We start from the raw sequence: 17,965 nt of genomic DNA on the forward strand, positions 1-17,965 counted from the left end.
GCATGAATTAAGTTTGACCTGACTGTGGAATGTGGTTGGATCCGAAACTCTATGCCTGGAGTATGTAGGAATTTGGTTTGACAGCCAGGACAGGTGTATTGGTGAGACATTGGATTGTAGGTAGATTGTGCCAACCTGACTATTAGTATTACACCAGTTGGCCCTGTGATGGTGGGATAGTGTCTGCACCAGGTAGGTAGGGGTTGGGGGTAGTGCTTGCTGTCAATAGGGGGGTCAGGGCAGGTGTATAGGATGAGAGATAGATTGTGCCACCCTGACTATTACACCAGTTGGCCCTGTGATGGTGGGGATAGTGTCTGCACCAGGTAGGTAGGGGTTGGGGGTAGTGCTTGCTGTCAATAGGGGGGTCAGGGCAGGTGTAACGGGTGAGAGATAGATTGTGCCACCCTGACTATTACACCAGCTGGCCATGTGATGGTGGGGATAGCGTCTGCACCAGGTAGGTAGGGGTTGGGGGTAGTGCTTGCTGTCAAAAGGGGGGTCAGGGCAGGTGTATCGGGTGAGAGATAGACTGTGCCACCCTGAGTTTACCTGATAGTGGGACTGAAGGGTAAGGGCGTGGGGTGTGTACTGGCTGCCAAATCTAGACATTGGACCTGGCAGCATATATTGTTGAAGCAAGGTAGAATATCTTTAACACTATCGGCGTTGTCTCTATCCAAATTGATCTATTGATCTAGATGTTCTAGGTTTAGCAGATATTTGCCGAAATGCTTTTTTTTGTGTTTGTGGTTAAATTACTCTCTGAACATAAGAATTAATAGTTCATAAGCTGGTATGAGTCAGATGTTTTATAATGTTTGTCTTTGACTTAAATGGAATTGAATGCCATTGCCATGTTTCTTTTTCCCAAGGGCACCATCTTTGCAATCATGGTTTAGGTTACCGTTACAGCGTGGGACTGACCACTTGATATTCTTGGGAGGGGGGCAGGGAGTTTTGTATAGAGACTTGATATGTTTCCAGCTTCAGCTAACTATGATTATTTTTAAAAGAACACATCTTGCAACAATGTATTTTTGTGGCTGACAATTTTTTTTGTTTAATCAACAGTCTAAAGTATTTATTTTTTCAAGCATTCCTGGGACATTTGTTTTTTTCACTAAAAAAGTAAAAATCACCCCAGCCCACCCCACCCCTTGATCAACCAAATGAAGCACATAACCATGATAAGAATACACATATGTAATAAAACCCATAATTTTTTGTTAATTTTATTTATTGCCTGATCCATACCTTTAGCAAATAAATAATCATGATAATGTTACTTTGAAATGTTAATTGTGTACATTTGACTGAATGACATACAATATGGTATAACCATGAACACATTCTATATTCCATTCATGTCAAGATTTGTTTGTAACAGTATAGTAGAGCATTGTGGTGATACTTGATGATTTTGGAATCTTAACAGCCCTTCTAAGAAATACAAGGTTCACTCTAGGACTTTTCTGAAATGGGCCCTTTATATGAAAATTTCAAATATTCCAGAGGTACGCCCATACAGCACAATGTTTAACTGGCCCATTGTATTTGATGAATATGTTGGCCTTATTTCAAGCTTAGGGGCTAAAAGGACAAGGCCCCACCCTAGAAATATCCCTGGAAATAGATATAACCAACTATGACAAGTTCATATTACCACTGATTACTTGTATTACCTTTAAAACATTGTCCAGTAGATCATGTGGATAATCTATTCAGCTTATTATTCCAACAGTATACTCATCTCTACCTACTGTTATTCAGCTTTGATGGTATTGTAAGGTGTATATATTCCTTGTTTTACAATGGGTCCACAACAATAGCCTGTATCATATTCCAGTGTTATCTTGTATTGACTGCAGGTGCCCCCTACTGCAGTGCTTGAGATGTGTGGACACAGTCAAGCGTTGGAGGCAGCCTTACTTCAACACCTCCCCGTCTGTTGATTAGTCATGCCTGGTTGCCTGATGGTATCAAATATTCACAGGATGAGAGATTAGTGAACCAGAAGTTGTGACCCCTGGCAGGTGGCTGGCAGTGATATCAGTGGCTGGTGGTGATATCGGTGCTGGCGAGTGTATTGGTGGCTAGACATCTATTGATTCCAAGAAGCAGGAATCGAAGCTAGTCAATGATTTATGTGATTCTGTGAAGGAGCACCTTGTTGAGGGTGTTCATCATGGAGTGTGGGACTTGTGTACTGTGTACTGTGTACTGTGATACGGGAAGACTTTCTTTGAGTAATTTGCTATACATTCATTTGACTGAATAGATGAAATGTCTTGAAACTTGGCGCTATAATGCAGTACACATATGAAAAGGAAAAGTTGTGGAAGTCTGTCCCGGCCAAGAAGAAATTGGGAAGCAGGCGAGCCAATGCTGCGTTCAGGGAGGTGGAAGATGTGAAACGAAGGTTGGATTTTCATAATGACGATGAAGCATTGAGGTCTGAATTCGTCTCGAAGATCACTGACCTGAGAGGTCTGATTAGTCCCAGAAAATCAGCACGCTTTAATTCAAAGCCTAATTCTGGCCAGAGTAACAGAGCAAGAGCTGCTGAGGTTGTTTGCTGGTCTGCCTCAGTGAACGAGTTTGATGACTTACGGCATAATGACTACTATTCTGGGAGTAATGAGGACCTTGAGTCTAGAAAGGATTCTGGGCAAACACGAAGAGAGCGGAACTACTGTGTTGTGAACTACAGTAGTGATCCGGCCGATTTCGGTGTCGTCAGGATTGATGATGGTGATGATGATGATGATGAAGATGGGAAGGGAATGGTGGAAGAAATGTTCCAGAGACACTCACAATCAAGACACAGAAATAAGGACAGTGAGGCAGAATCTATGCATGTCCGCCATCAGGAAAATCTGAATCTCAACAATGAATTCCAGAATGACTATCTTTTCAAAAGACCTAAATCAATTTTGGTGTCTCAGAAAATCTCAGAAAGAGACTTTGTTGATGAGGCTGATAAAAAGGTTTTGTTACACAGGCTCGAGACCCGAGTCCGAGAGAAGCGTTTAAAGAAGCAGATTGCTGACATCAAGAACACATTGCAAGACCGAGTTTTGGACGACAGCTCAGTGTCCGCTGATTCCTATTCGTCACACGTGTCTGTTGATCAGGCTGTTAGAACTCTTGAAATACTTTCCGATGCCTTGAGGAAGTCGGACAGTTCACTGGGTCGGAAGTCAACAAGTCGTTATGGTAACAGAACAGGCAGTTTAGGAGTTGGTGGTGGAGTGCGCAAGGAGTACAGACAAGAATTTAAGTCTGACCTCAGCCTTGAAGATACTGAAGAACTTCAGGAACAGAGAAGTGCTGGGAAGTCTTCAGGGAGTAAGAAACTGTCCAGTTCATTGCTGAGCAGCTCCTCCTCAGGTCGGCCAGTGCAGACAAATGTGGAGTTGCAGGAGGATGTGTCAGGAAGTGATGGACTCATCAGTGGGGGTGTTAAGTCAGTGTCTAATGGTCACAACATACAGGACAGAGTCAGCGATTTTCTTCAGGACAGACGGTCACTTAGGAGTTCTAAGTATTCTGACAGAGTAGTGGTGAGGAAAGATGTAGATGGGATCAGTTCTCGTTCCTCTGTCAAACAATCTAGAAAGACGTTTGATTCTACAGGCAGTATTAATGACTTGCATCACCATGATGTGGAAGACTACTTCTCCAAGTCTGAAAGTCAGAGGTGTAGAAATGGCAATCAATTTAAACGTGACAGACGAACATCACTTGATAATGGTAAACAGCAGACATCAAAGGAATACAATGATAACGCTGGTTCAGAGTTTTGTGAAAACTCACAGAAAGATGGAGTGAGAGATTCATATGATGATTCTGGTCCTGAAATTGGACCTCTTCATCTGGAAATGTCTCCTGACTCTGATGAAGGCCCTTTGACTCTGACTGAACTGGACTCTGATGCCAACTCTGATTGGATTCTGGAGAGCGGGACAGATTCCGGTCACAGATCTCGCCCACGTTCGTCTCATGGCCAGCGTATTTCAGGAAGAGTAACGTCTACAATTGAAGGAGCAAGGAGGCATCAACCAGTGCCAAATCATCATTCTGAAAGACACCTTTCTCGGGAACGTAGTCAGACAGGCACTATAGCCAGGGAACAGAAAGGAGGGTCTTTTAAGGTACATTCAGATAAACATAGGGAACATCATGCAAGAAACGGACATGAGGAACACACAAATTCCAGGTCAGGTAATGGAATGGTTTCGCTTTCAAAGAGGGATAAAACATATTTTAATCCGAGGAAAGGTGACAGAAAGATGATGAAAGACCCTTGTGTGGGTGATGCGGAGACTCTGACGTTAGCTGATGTGCAGCAGTTTCACAGAGAGGTGGAGAAGAGACTCCAGGGATGTGAAGATAATTTAGGTGTTGATGGTGGTGGTGGTGGAGGGAAAGACCGAAAGGGAAGTAAGTCTTCACAAGGAAAGGGAGCTCAAAGGATTGTGCTTGGGGAGAAGAAAACACTCATTCAGAATAAAAATTACAAGATGTTACCACCAAAACTATCCAGGACGTCCTCAAGACCGAATTCACCATCCAAGCAGAAGGGGGTGTTGATTCCTGGGAAAATCAGCAGCCATGCTTCATCTCGAGTCCAGCCTCGGGACCGAACAGGCAACGGACAGACCAACATGAAGGGTTCTTCTCATGGGCAAGGTGTGTCAGACCAAGCAAGTAGAAATGGAGTTACTTCATCAGTGCCCAACGCAATCCAAGTGTCAGCTGATATCACAATCCCTGACCTCCTCGGTGTGCGTATCACCAAAACCATCACTCGACAGAAGGAAGGTCATCGGAAACTGGATGAGAGGGATTTTCCAGAGAAACGTAGACTAAACTTGTCCTTTGAAGATTCACTTGATGCAGGACACAATGTCCAGTGTGAAATTCAAGGTTATGAGCTTGACTTGAGAAAGGCGATCAAAGGTCAAGGGTCACCAAGGACAGATAACTCCAGAGACAGGTCAAATAATAGATATAATCAAAATTCAGAACATGTTGGGAATGGGATTGTTGGGAATGAGTCTGCCAATGAAGGAAAGGGATTCATGGAACCAAATGTGGATGACAGGCCTTCCTCACCAGGTCTTGGTTATTCTGGACAGATCAAGAGGAGCGGCATTCATGGCAAGGGGGAAGGTAATACAAGAAAAGGTTTTGCAATGCTAAACAACGAGTCAGTGAAAGAATCTTTTTTGTCCAACTGTGTGAACAAACTCGGAAGGATGAATGGAAACAGGATTGACGATTTTGAGCTGTCCGGGAAGAAGAAGGATCTGAGAGATGACCGCGGACCTGCATCAGTGTTTGAGCCTCCAGAGAGAGATACATCAACACCCATAAAAGTGAGTTGGTCTGTAGTCAGATTAGACATCTCAAGTCATTAAGGGAATTTGTTGTCAGACCTTATTTACCCAGAACTGCTAATTCAGTCTGCAAACATTAGCCACAAATCTGAATCCTGAGCCGGTCTGTTAATAACTAGCTTCTCATGGATTGTTGCCCATGCTTTCAGTCACTGGTTTGCCTCGTCCAGACTTGATTGTATACAGGTCACACATAGCTGGAATAGAGCTGTCTGAACGTTTGACAATATTAACTGTAACCACACTCACTCAAATTCAACATGATTTCAGTAGATGTTTCAGTAGATGTTTCAGTAGATGTTTCAGTCGATGTTTCAGTAGATATCACTGAACATATATGTATGACATAAGCTAGCATGAATAATCTGAGCTGGTTTTGAGACCAACCATTTTGTATTTTGTAAGGGGTGCCAGTGATTTTATACGAATAATAATTTGTTCCACAAAATCCTTGAACAATTAATTTAGTTTGCACACCCAAAAATCAATGTTCAAGGGATGTCCTCAGAAATAATATGTTTTGGGTAAAATCAATAATTGTTTGGCTCTTTTCAAGGAAAAATTGTCTTGAAAATGTTGAAGCCTGTTCTGTTGTCTATAAACACAATCCTGCTTTAGACATGTTAAAGATTACATCATTGGGTTACCTCACACCTCTGTACATACTGTGTGGGACCCGTGGAGATCCGGAGTAGAATAGGTCTTCAGCAACCCATGCTTGCCGTAAAAGGCGACTGCTTATCATAAGAGGGGACTAACCGGATCGGGTGGTCAAGCTTGCTGACTTGGTTGATGCATGTCATCGTATCCCAATTGCGTGGATTGATGCTCATGATGTCAAACACTGCATTGTCTGGTCCAGACTAGATTATTTACAGACCGCCGTCATATAGCTGGAATATTGCTGAGTGCTGCATCAAACAACAAACAAACAAAACTTACTGTTTTGAGCTGATGTGTGGTTAGTGTCTAGACCTTGACTTTTCTTTCTTCAAGAAACGAGAGCCGTACCAGGGAAACCCACTTCTCCCCAACAGTCAGACCAACTGCCTACAGTAAGTCCTTGTCTTCATCTTAGTCCTGTAGGGAGTCCAGGCTGCCAAACAGCACAGCAGGCATGCCTTGCAACATTAACATTGGGGGGAAATATGTACAATATCATCAACCAAAATATGAAAATAACATATGTTGCATATTTTGTCAAAAAGAAATATTGAACAACATTGTCTTAGGTAGGTTTACTGATAGGTATTTAAATATTGATAGAAAAGTTAGGTGTTGTGAATTTTGTAACGCAAACGGGATATCAGTAATTGAAGATGAGTATCATTTTGTGTGTATTTGTCCACAACGTGTAAGGTGACTAACGGGATCGGGTGGTCCCCAGACTCCCAGACTTGGTTGGTGCATGTCATCGATCCCAATTGCGTGGATCGATGTTCATGATATTAATCACTGGATTGTCTGGGCCAGACTCTATTATTTACAGACTGCCGTCATATAGCTGGAATATTGCTTAGAGTTAAATATTTTTTATTGATTGTATTGGAAATGTTCGTTTGATTACAAATTTGTCCAGCTGTTACAGTCTAAATTAAAGATAACTTTAATTTATTTGTTGAGATATAATAATGTTCATCGCAATAACGTGTTACCTGTTACAGTCCAGCCTCTTTGCTCTGGAGGGGTTTAATGAGTCCAAGTCTTTTCCTTGAATGAACTTCTGTTCTGTAATAGTCATTAATCCCGCAACACACATGTTCTCATGTATGACCAATTATGATCAGTTAATTATACTAAATAATCCCTTTAGGACGCTCCACGTGTCCCTATGAAAAGTTTAGCAGTATAGGTGAACATTCCTGTGGTTGTGCAGGTCTTGTGGAAGTGCTGCCGACACCATCATGGCGCACATCCACAACCCCGACACACTGCGTCTGCTGACCAACCTGTACCAGGCAGACGACACCAGCAGGAAGCAGCTCATCATTCTGGTAAGTCTCAGTTGAAGTGATTGGACAGAATTTGTGTTTAGAATGTTGTTTTGTAGAGAAATTATCCATGTTTGTGATGTGTATATCATGTACCTCCACGACTGCAGATGTAAAGTGGCTGAATCAGCTGTATAATGGGTACCTGGTAGGAGAAAGTAAGTTACAATATTATGTTGCACCAGCAAAATATTCTTCCAATTGATGAGCAAATCTGAATAACAAAACCCTGTCAACATGCACGGTTTATATGGAAAATGAAAAATTACCCAGATGAGACATTAAAGAAAGGTTTATGTTCTTTAGTGTCCTTCATAGTCCTTGATTGCATGACTTGCCTGTTCATTTGTGCCATTACACAGTGTTGAGTTAGTAGAATGATTACCACTGGGTCCGAATTGGTCCCCAGCCACCCCTACTTGTCAAACGACCTATAAGTTACCTACTACAGCTATTGTATGCAATGAAGAATATTGACTATTTCTTTTTGTAGATACCACAGGGTATTCGGGTTGGAATTTGGGCGGTCGGGTAGCCTAGTGGTTAAAGTGTTCGCTCGTCATGCCGAAGATCCGGGTTCGATTCCCGACATGGGTACAATGTGTGAAGCCCTTTTCATGATGTTCCCCGCCGTGATATTGCTGGAATATTGCTAAAAGCGGCGTAAAACCATACTCACTCACTCGGGTTGGAATTGGTCCGACGCAATCTATGATGGTTGTAAGAGTTGACTTAATCATGTTTTTCGATCAGGTTGTCAGCCTCTGTGACTTTGTTGATTGCGTGACTGTCGTCGTACCACGACAGTGTGGATCGTTGCTCAATCAATGGATTGTTTAGTCCAGACTTGATTATTCACAGGCTGCCATCATATAGCTGGAATATAGCCGAGTGTGGCAGTAAAGGCCAACGAAATAAAATAATGGAATGATTATCATTTTCAATTATCCTAGACCCAGCACTTCAAAACTTGGCAAATGAATGCCCTGCGACAGAAGCAGCACCGCCAGAACCGAGACATCTTTATGAACAGGTAAAAAGTGGAGGTCCAAGGCTGGTGTAAATACATCTTTTAAACTTTAATGATGAATCATGATGAATAGAGTTATGTCCCTTTGTCATGTCAGGTTCTCATGGTCGCTCTTATTCCAGACTTGCCCTGATTTTGGGCCTTGTTAAGATCTGCATTATGCCTGGAAAGAGGAAAGTTGGTGGTTCAGTCTCATGTATACCAAGACACATTAAAAGATGGGTCTATTTGTTGCCATGCCTTAAGAGGGGGGGCACAGGTGCCCCAGTCGTCTAAGGCACCGCGATTCGCTGTGCAGAGTTGCGTCCCTTGGGCACGCCAGAAACCGATGATTGTGGGTTCGAATCCAAGTTCGCCCCGATTATGTTTCTAGGTTTGTCAGCACCATACCCGTGCTCGTGGGTTTCACCGAAGTGGTAAATGTCTGAGACCTGCATGACTTCGGGCTTTCCTCCCACATTAAGCTGACATGCCATGATATAACTGGAATACTGTTAAAAGCGTCATTAAACCCAACTCACTCACTCACCATGCCTTTACGGGTCGTTTTAATCACACTCTCTGCGGTCGTACTTGAATGGGCGTGTCACAGGGATTGATTTATTTAGTGTCCAGCGCTTTACTGAATCCCGTGGATGGTAGCCATTACGTCATTATTAAAGATATAAAACTAGCCAACTTGAATACAGTATACTATGTCTGATTAAGGTATCCATTTTAAACTGCGGCTTGGTAGTTCAGTTGGCTTGCCCAAGAAATCTGGCATTAGTTTGGACTAGTACAAGCTGAGCCACCTGACCTGTGTATAATCCTTCTGTGTCTAGGGCCCAGAAGTTCCTGGTGAACCACCTCCTGGTGCGATACTTCTACACCTGGCATGCCCTGGCTCAGGACCATCGACAGAACAGGGTGGCCACTGATCTCTTCAGACACCACATGCTGAAGAAGGGTCTGGATGCCTTCCGCTGGGCCATCAGTCGATCTATGCACAGACAGGACATGCTGATTCACAGAGTCAACACCATCCAGGTGGCAGCAGCATTCAACAAGGTGAGTCAACACCATCCAGGTGGCAGCAGCATTCAACAAGGTGAGTCAACACCATCCAGGTGGCAGCAGCATTCAACAAGGTGAGTCAACACCATCCAGGTGGCAGCAGCATTCAACAAGATGAGTCAACACCATCCAGGTGGCAGCAGCATTCAACAAGGTGAGTCAACACCATCCAGGTGGCAGCAGCATTCAACAAGATGAGTCAACACCATTCAGGTGGCAGCAGCATTCAACAAGATGAGTCAACACCATTCAGGTGGCAGCAGCATTCAACAAGATGAGTCAACACCATCCAGGTGGCAGCAGCATTCAACAAGGTGAGTCAACACCATCCAGGTGGCAGCAGCATTCAACAAGATGAGTCAACACCATTCAGGTGGCAGCAGCATTCAACAAGATGAGTCAACACCATCCAGGTGGCAGCAGCATTCAACAAGGTGAGTCAACACCATCCAGGTGGCAGCAGCATTCAACAAGGTGAGTCAACACCATTCAGGTGGCAGCAGCATTCAACAAGATGAGTCAACACCATCCAGGTGGCAGCAGCATTCAACAAGGTGAGTCAACACCATTCATTTGGCAGCAGCATTCAACAAGGTCAGTCAACACCATCCAGGTGGCAGCAGCATTCAACAAGGTCAGTCAACACCATCCAAGTGGCAGCAGCATTCAACAAGGTGAGTCAACACCATCCAGGTAGCAGCAACATTCAACAAGGTGAGTCAACACCATCCAGGTGGCAGCAGCATTCAACAAGGTGAGTCAACACCATCCAGGTGGCAGCAGCATTCAACAAGGTGAGTCAACACCATCCAGGTGGCAGTAGCATTCAACAAGGTGAGCCAACACCATCCAGGTGGCAGCAGCATTCAACAAGGTGAGTCAACACCATCCAGGTAGCCGTAGCATTCAACATTTTCCTGTAACCTTGGTAACTCAGATGGTTGTGGGGCAGTTGATTCAACATAAACATGTGGGGTATTTTACCTAAAACATGCAAATAGTATTCTTATTGGATTTATTTATATGTCCCATGAAGACTAACCTTGTGTATGTTTCCATCAGTGGCGTGACAGGGCGGACACCAGGCGACAGACCAGACTGGAGATGTCATTTCAGACCTGGCGAGACTTCTCCCTGGAGGCACAGAGGTAGTCACTTTATATAGTTGTAGAAAAGACAGTTGGCCTGTACCTTTACCCCAGTGTAAGGCTTTAAAGATAACAAGAGTTTGCCACTAACATGGCTATATCCCCCACCACTGTTGCAGAATTTATGACTTAATTAAATCTAAACAAACCCAAACCTTTTTTGACCGAGGTGGACCTTGTCATGGCAATTTGGAACCTAAGTCCATCTTGTTGCGATGGAAACGTAAAAAATAAAAATTTCTAAATAGCAAAAGGCACCAGTTCAGCATGTACCTGACAGACCTGCAAAGGTTGATGAAAAAATATTGAACGGTTTATGAGTTATGCTCGGGAAACGAACCCTACCCTCACAGAACCTAAGTCCATCTTGTTGCCATGGAAACATAAAAAATAAAAATTTCTAAAATTTCTAAATAGCAAAAGGCACCCATTCAGCATGTATCTGACAGACCTGCAAAGTTTGATGAAAAAATATTGAACGGTTTCTGAGGTATGCTCCGGAAACGAAACGGGACAGACGGACGGAGCCGTTTCTATATCCACGCCAACTTTGTTGGGCGGGGGATAATAAGAATAAGAAGAACCTCCACGCAACAAAGCATGCTCAAAGTGCTGACAAAATATGTAAACAAGAGTGAAATGGCTGAGTTATCAAACAATAATGTTTTATGATCTTGACTTGAAAATATGAAGTGATGTGGCTGTTCTGAGGGCAACTGGATGTAGGGGGTCCCTAGATTCAAATACTATTGCAGCAGCAGGACCCAGGACCCCCCTTCCTTGCGAACACTGTCCTGTATATAGTGAAGAGGGTACTAGTGTACCCCAGGTACCCTAACCAAAATACACAGATGTACCTCAGCTTGGCAATGTGTGCTTTGCATGAGAGGATAGTCTAGGGCTGTAACGATTCACCGAAACCTACAATATCATTGATACTTAGGTATACACGATACTTGAGTCGTCAGTTTGTGAGATTGTGATATGCTATAAATAGGACAGGAACTAATAGAGTTACCTCCCAAAATGGCAGAAGTAGGACGGCGCCACCTGTAAGCATGGAAGAACACAAGGACGTGGTAGCTGAAGACGTTCTGACTAACTGATACATTTAATAACCATCCCTTCATTTAAACTCATTCACCCCATGAAACGACTCAAAAACTGTCGTCAGCTTAAAATCAGTTCACTCAGTGAGATTATTACTGCCAATTGACTAAAGGCCCTGTGTAGATGAACATCCATTCTGTCAGCACCATTGGTGTTAGCTGTGTCCAATCTCACCTGGTTGAAGCATACATTTGTCATGCTGAAGGGCCAGGTTCAATTCCCAACATTGGGACAATGTGTGAAGCCAATTTCTCCTGCCACCATATTAAGGAATGCAATGGTAAATCATCATGTCTAGTGATGTTTTATATCAAATTTCAAACTTTTATTGACCAAGTTTGTTATAGACCTGCTTATTCACCTGAAGGGATACGATGTGTTTGGTTTTTTTAGCGCATATGATACTCGATAAATCTTTTTTTACACTATGAATCATAAATAACTTCTATTCTAATCTTTCCTGAAACTCTGAAATGTGCAACGTAGATCGTGTTAGGTAGGCAGAGCATGTACTGTTTTGTTGGTCTTCTACCACCTACAACTCAACCTTCGTTAAACCGCTGATCATCTATAACGCTCATCAATTATTTGGACCTCAAAGGTAGCGTTGTAGCGAGGGATCACTGTATTTCCAACTGCTATGTTAAATCATACTCACTCACTCATTCACTCACACACTCACTGACAGAGCTCGGATGCTGCGGAGGAGCCTGGACCAGAAGCTGATGTCGGCGATGTTGAAGAAGTGGGTGGAGAGGCACGCGCTGAGGGTGAAGCAGCACAAGGCCGACTACTACCGCAGGTGAGGGGTGCATGCTGGGATACCGACTCTCTAACAAGCATCAAACTAACCAATACATACCAACACAAATAGGAGTAATGTGAGGATTATTATTATTAAAGTGAAAAGTGTTTTGAACATGTAAAGCGCTGTTTTGCATTCCCTACAGATTTGTGATATTACATGATAGTGCTTGACAGCACAGATATTTCTGTCAGTGATCATGTGAATAATATTTCATGTTGAATGGGTATAATATTTATATGGGTAGAGTGAATTTTGTTGAATTTAGTATTATATTTATTCTTTTTTAGTTAATTGAACAATTTAAAAGTCAACTCCCATGTTCTCTCCCTCTCCCCTCCCTGTTCTCTCCCTCCCATCTCCTCTCCCCTCCCTCTCCCCGTCATATTCAACATGCTCAAACTCCCACTGGTTTTCTGCCACTCAAATGTCAGCGTGTATGTCAATCTGGCAGTTGCCCTCTCCCTCCCTCTCCCTCTCCCTCTCCCCTCCCATCTCCCTGTCCCCTCCCTCTCTTCTCCCTCTACCCTCTCCCTCCCCTCTTTCTCGCTCCCTCCCTCCCATCTACCCACCTCTATCCCCTCCCTCTCTCCTTTCTCCTCTCCCTCCCCTCTTTCTACGCCCTCTCCCTCCCATCTACCCACCTCTCTCCCTCTGCCCTCCCTCTTCTCCACCCACCCACCTCTATCCCCTCCCTCTCTCCTCTCCCTCCCCTCTTTCTAAGCCCTCTCCCTATCATCTACCCACCTCTCTCCCTCTCCCCTCCCTCTTCTCCCTCTTCTCCACCCTACCACCTCTATCCCCTCCCTCTCTCCTCTACTTCCCCTCTTTCTACACCTCTCCCTCCCATCTACCCACCTCTCTCCCTCTGCCCTCCCTCTTCTCCCTCTTCTCCACCCACCCACCTCTAACCCCACCCTCTCTCCTCCTCTCCTCTCCCTCCCCTCTTTCTACGCCCTCTCCCTCCCATCTACCCACCTCTCTCCCTCTCCCCTCCCTCTTCTCCACCCACCCACCTCTATCCCTTCCCGCTCTCCTCTCTCCTCTCCCTCCCCTCTTTCTATGCCCTCTCACTTCCATCTACCCACATCTATCCCTCTGCCCTCCCTCTTCTCCACCCACCCACCTCTAACCCCACCCTCTCTCCTCCTCTCCTCTCCCTCCCCTCTTTCTACGCCCTCTCCCTCCCATCTACCCACCTCTCTCCCTCTCCCCTCCCTCTTCTCCACCCACCCACCTCTATCCCTTCCCGCTCTCCTCTCTCCTCTCCCTCCCCTCTTTCTACACCCTCTCCCTCCCATCTACCCACCTCTCTCCCTCTGCCCTCCCTCTTCTCCACCCTTCCCCTTCTTATTCCCCCATCCCTCCTCCTCCGCCCCCTCTCTCCTCCTACTCCCCCCCCCCCCCGTCCCCAAATCATATTCAAATGCCCAAACACCACTGGTTGTCTGCCACTCAAATGTTATCATGGATGTCAATCAGGCAGGTACAGATTCCCTATATACACACAGACATTGTCTCACTTTCACCCAACTGTAGTCTCCCTTAAAGCATCAATCATAAATCTACATGTTCGGCCTTGTGGTTAGTGGTTTAGATTAAAGTAATTTGCAATCTCACGAAGTTTAAAAAATATTCCCATGGTAAACTTTGTCCATCGTTCTAATGTTTGGTTTATTAAAACTCGCCAGTCACTGATGGAAAGGAAGTTTGATTTAAATCCTCTGAAGCATGTGGTATTACCATCTGTTATCTTCCCTACGTCATCCTACAGCAGTGTGACTAGGACCCAGGTAGGACATATGTGTTGTATCACATGCATGGAACTATGTGTTCTATATCAGGGACAAAAGGTTCAATACTGTTGGCAAAACTGTTTTCATGTTCGTTCAATGTATTACTCTGTATTATTATTGACACAAATTTCTACATCTAACTCACTCACTCACTCTCTCACTGTGTGGCCACCACTGTGTGACTAACCTTGCTGTTTTTCTCTGATCAGTGTGTGTTTGTATCAATCAGGGTCTTCACCTCAACACAAACATGTCACCTTTGTTGTGCCCATTGTATGTTTTCCCCGGGGTCTTTACAAAAGTTATATTTAAGAAATAAAAGTTGTTTATCGAACAATAAAACACTTCAGGGAGAATAAACCACTTGAGGGCACGGGTGGCCCAGTCGTCTAAGGCGCTGCGATTCGCTGTGCAGAGTTGCGTCCCTTTGGCACGCCAGAAACCTATGATTGTGGGTTCGAATCCAGGTTCGCCCCGATTATGTTTCTAGGTTTGCCAGCACCATACCCGTGCTCGTGGGTTTCACCGAGGTGGGAAACGTCTGAGACCTGCATCACTTCGGGCTTTTCTCCCACATTAAGCTGACACGCCACGATATAACTGGAATATTGTTAAAAGCAGCGTTAAACCCAACTCACTCACTCATTTAATTCTTATATGAGATATCAATATTATGTACAGCCTCTTTAAGGGTGTCAATAAAATGTACAAGCTTTAAATTTTTTTACCCGTATTTCAATAATGATGACTCCGTGAATAGAATCCGACCTCAGCAATGTCGGACAAGGGGGATTAATTTGGTCTTTCCTCATATTCTCACGATTACCTGTACCTTTTCTCCAAATACCGATTGTTATATCTGTCCTACTTTTGGATGTGATCGTTCGGCCACAGCGGTCGTCTACGATGTCCAGCTAAATCTACGGGGACCAACTCACTAGACACTTCCCTGTTAAAAATAACGTCATACAGTTTAAGTCATTGAGTTGTGAGCGCATGTTCGAATCTCCAGAAATGACGTCACGATAGAGCAATTTTATATCATGAAATAAACCATGCTTCGCTCTTCATTGTTCTTTGCGATTTATCGCTTAGCTATCTATATAGCTATGAGTCTTGTATATGTCATCATACAAACTATATTTGAACAGTCTGATAAGCTTGAGTGTATACTGAGGCCTCTACAGCACTGGTCACCTGTGTGTCGTTGTACAAAGTGATCTTAGCGCTAAGGTGATTGTTAGTCCCATACCATAACATAGACTTATGACAGTCGTAGCGCTAAGTTTTTTTTGTACAATGACACCCTCGTCCTTTGAGGCACATCATGTTACTGTGCATAGTTATATCCATTATGCATGCCAGGCTCCGCTGGGCATAGGTTTAAGTTCCAGATTCACATCGATTTGTCTGTCAACACTAAACCCATGGTGCATTTTTCACTTAAAGATTGATCACGCTGTTATTTAAGAATTTATATGTACAGTCAAACCAGCTATCTCGAACCTGGGGGGACGTCGGTGTAACTTTGAGATATCCGGACATTCTAGATAACAAGGCATGGCCGACATCCATACAGAGATGTTAAGTTGTTAGATGTGTGAGGAGAGATACTAGATATTCTTTATCTAGGAGAATTCGAGATAAAGGTGCAAGATTCTATAGAAAAGTCCAAGCTGGGACTGAGTCCCAGTTTCAAGATAGCGTTTTTGTCTTTTTATTTCAAATTCTAGATAAGCGGGCAAAGTTTTGTTTAGGTATGCATATAGTGCGGTGATCGGCGCCAGAGAATAGTTGTGAGATGTCGGTACATTTGAGATAACAGATTTCGAGGTAACGGGCAAAGTTATATGTATTTATACAGTGAAGCGGTTGGCACAAGAGAATAGGTGTGCAATGTCGGGACCTTTGAGATAACGGATTTCAACATAACAGGGTTTAAGTGCAATCGAAATGTACAGTTCTCTTTCTGGGTTCTCAGCCTTCAAAATGCATGCTTGTCCACTAGCCAGTGACTACTGAAGTGTGTGAGGACAGAGTATAAATACACTGATGGTAGGCCTCATTGACCAGTAGCATTTGAGCATTATTATCATGATTATTCTGAACCAGTTCTCAACACTTCGGGTTTGCTACAAATTGGAACTACTGTATTTCCTCTATTAGACAGGGGGCGGTCGGGTAGCCTAGTGGTTAAAGCGTTTGCTCATCACGGAAGACCCGGGTTTGATTCCCGACATGGGTACAATGTGTGAAGCCCATTTCTGGTGTCCCCCGCCGTGATATTGCTGGAATATTGCTAAAAGCGGCTTTAAACCATACTCACTCACTCACTATTAGACGCTGGGCCTCTAATAGAAGCCGGGTCAATTGTTCAGTGCAAAAAATAGAAGCCGGGCCTCAAATAGAAGCTGGGTCGATCAATATCTTACGGATATCTACGAACACGAAATATTTCCATTTCGTGAAGATTCGGGACATTTGTGGTCATAGTGAAATGGGGGTATTAATAGAAGCCGGGCCTCTAATTGACGCCAGGTCAAAGGCTTGTCCGAAATAAATAGAAGCCCGGGCGACTAATACAGGAAATACGGTAAATGTAACTGTGAGAAATTCTAAAAACATAGCTCACATTTGTGTGTTCTTCAATCAGGACTAGCTACACAATCCGAGGAATAGTCTTATTATAACATATTTTCTGCCTGGGTTCTCCCTCTTGGCATGTTTAACCTAACTTGAATAAAGCTCTTGTGGCTAGATTAATGTATTTGAGAGCTTGTCTTACTGATTCTGGGATGTAGGTAGTGAGTGTTACTACTAACCCTGTTGACGGTGAGTGTTTGTGTACATCATGTCACTTCCTGTTCAGTCTGTGCGTCCTGTGTGGTGTGTGTCACTCGTGTCGTGGGATGTTTCAGGTGCACAATGTTGTCGCACATGTGGTTGTCGTGGCAACACTTCACAGCACTGTCCATACAGAAGAGGTCCCGGAGGCAGCAGGCAATGTGAGTCAGTAACCATGGTAACACCATGCCAAGGTGGAAAATATGGCAATGAATGGAGGGAACATGTTTTTCCGTAGCCAATAAGATTGATTGTTAAGTCAGCAAGGATTGGACCATCTGCCATTATGTCCTTGACCTTTTTGTCAGTCAGATCATGTCAGTGTTATGTGGTAGTGTTAATCAATTATGTTGTGTTTTTTGTGCTTTATAACCGTTTTTTGAATGTTCGACATTTCAGATAGATAGTATGTATATCTGACATGGTGACCCGTGTTCGACAGTAGGCAAGGAGGTGAAAAGGTCCTTGTCATAACCATATTGTTAAAATTTGGACGTTTTCTAGACTCAAATACTACAGGTGCAAAACTTCAATACTTCAGATCTTTCACTCTGATACGATCCCTCTCTGCATGAAATCTGACAAGCACTTCATAGGAGGTCTTAAAAAAAAGTCTTAATTCTTGGTATAAGCCAGTGAAGCATTCAGAGCAGCATATTTAATTTCTGTATCTTGAAATCCAACTTAAAGGGCAGTTCCATATGGAAATAATAAAGATTACTCGTTTGTGCTCTGTTTCATACACCCTATCGTTACTGAGTGCCATTTACACCCTAAGGA

The 17,965-nt window shown here is 43.8% G+C and overlaps 1 protein-coding gene across 1 annotated transcript in view; it reads left to right on the plus strand.

The window, feature by feature from the left end:
• Window positions 1-2,001: 2,001 nt before the first annotated feature.
• The window catches only part of LOC139473268 (uncharacterized), a 43,401-nt gene continuing 27,437 nt past the window's right edge, over window positions 2,002-17,965 (plus strand). The window contains exons 1-8 of the mRNA XM_071255803.1: window positions 2,002-5,384; window positions 6,402-6,460; window positions 7,282-7,399; window positions 8,350-8,429; window positions 9,251-9,476; window positions 10,545-10,630; window positions 12,429-12,542; window positions 17,260-17,346. Of these exons, the coding sequence (XP_071111904.1) occupies window positions 2,310-5,384; window positions 6,402-6,460; window positions 7,282-7,399; window positions 8,350-8,429; window positions 9,251-9,476; window positions 10,545-10,630; window positions 12,429-12,542; window positions 17,260-17,346 (3,845 nt within the window). The 5' untranslated portion in view covers window positions 2,002-2,309. The remainder of the gene's footprint in view (window positions 5,385-6,401; window positions 6,461-7,281; window positions 7,400-8,349; window positions 8,430-9,250; window positions 9,477-10,544; window positions 10,631-12,428; window positions 12,543-17,259; window positions 17,347-17,965) is intronic.

This window comes from Haliotis cracherodii, unplaced genomic scaffold, assembly GCF_022045235.1.
Source record: "Haliotis cracherodii isolate W230 unplaced genomic scaffold, xgHalCrac1.p SCAF_27, whole genome shotgun sequence".
Lineage (NCBI taxonomy): Eukaryota > Metazoa > Mollusca > Gastropoda > Lepetellida > Haliotidae > Haliotis > Haliotis cracherodii.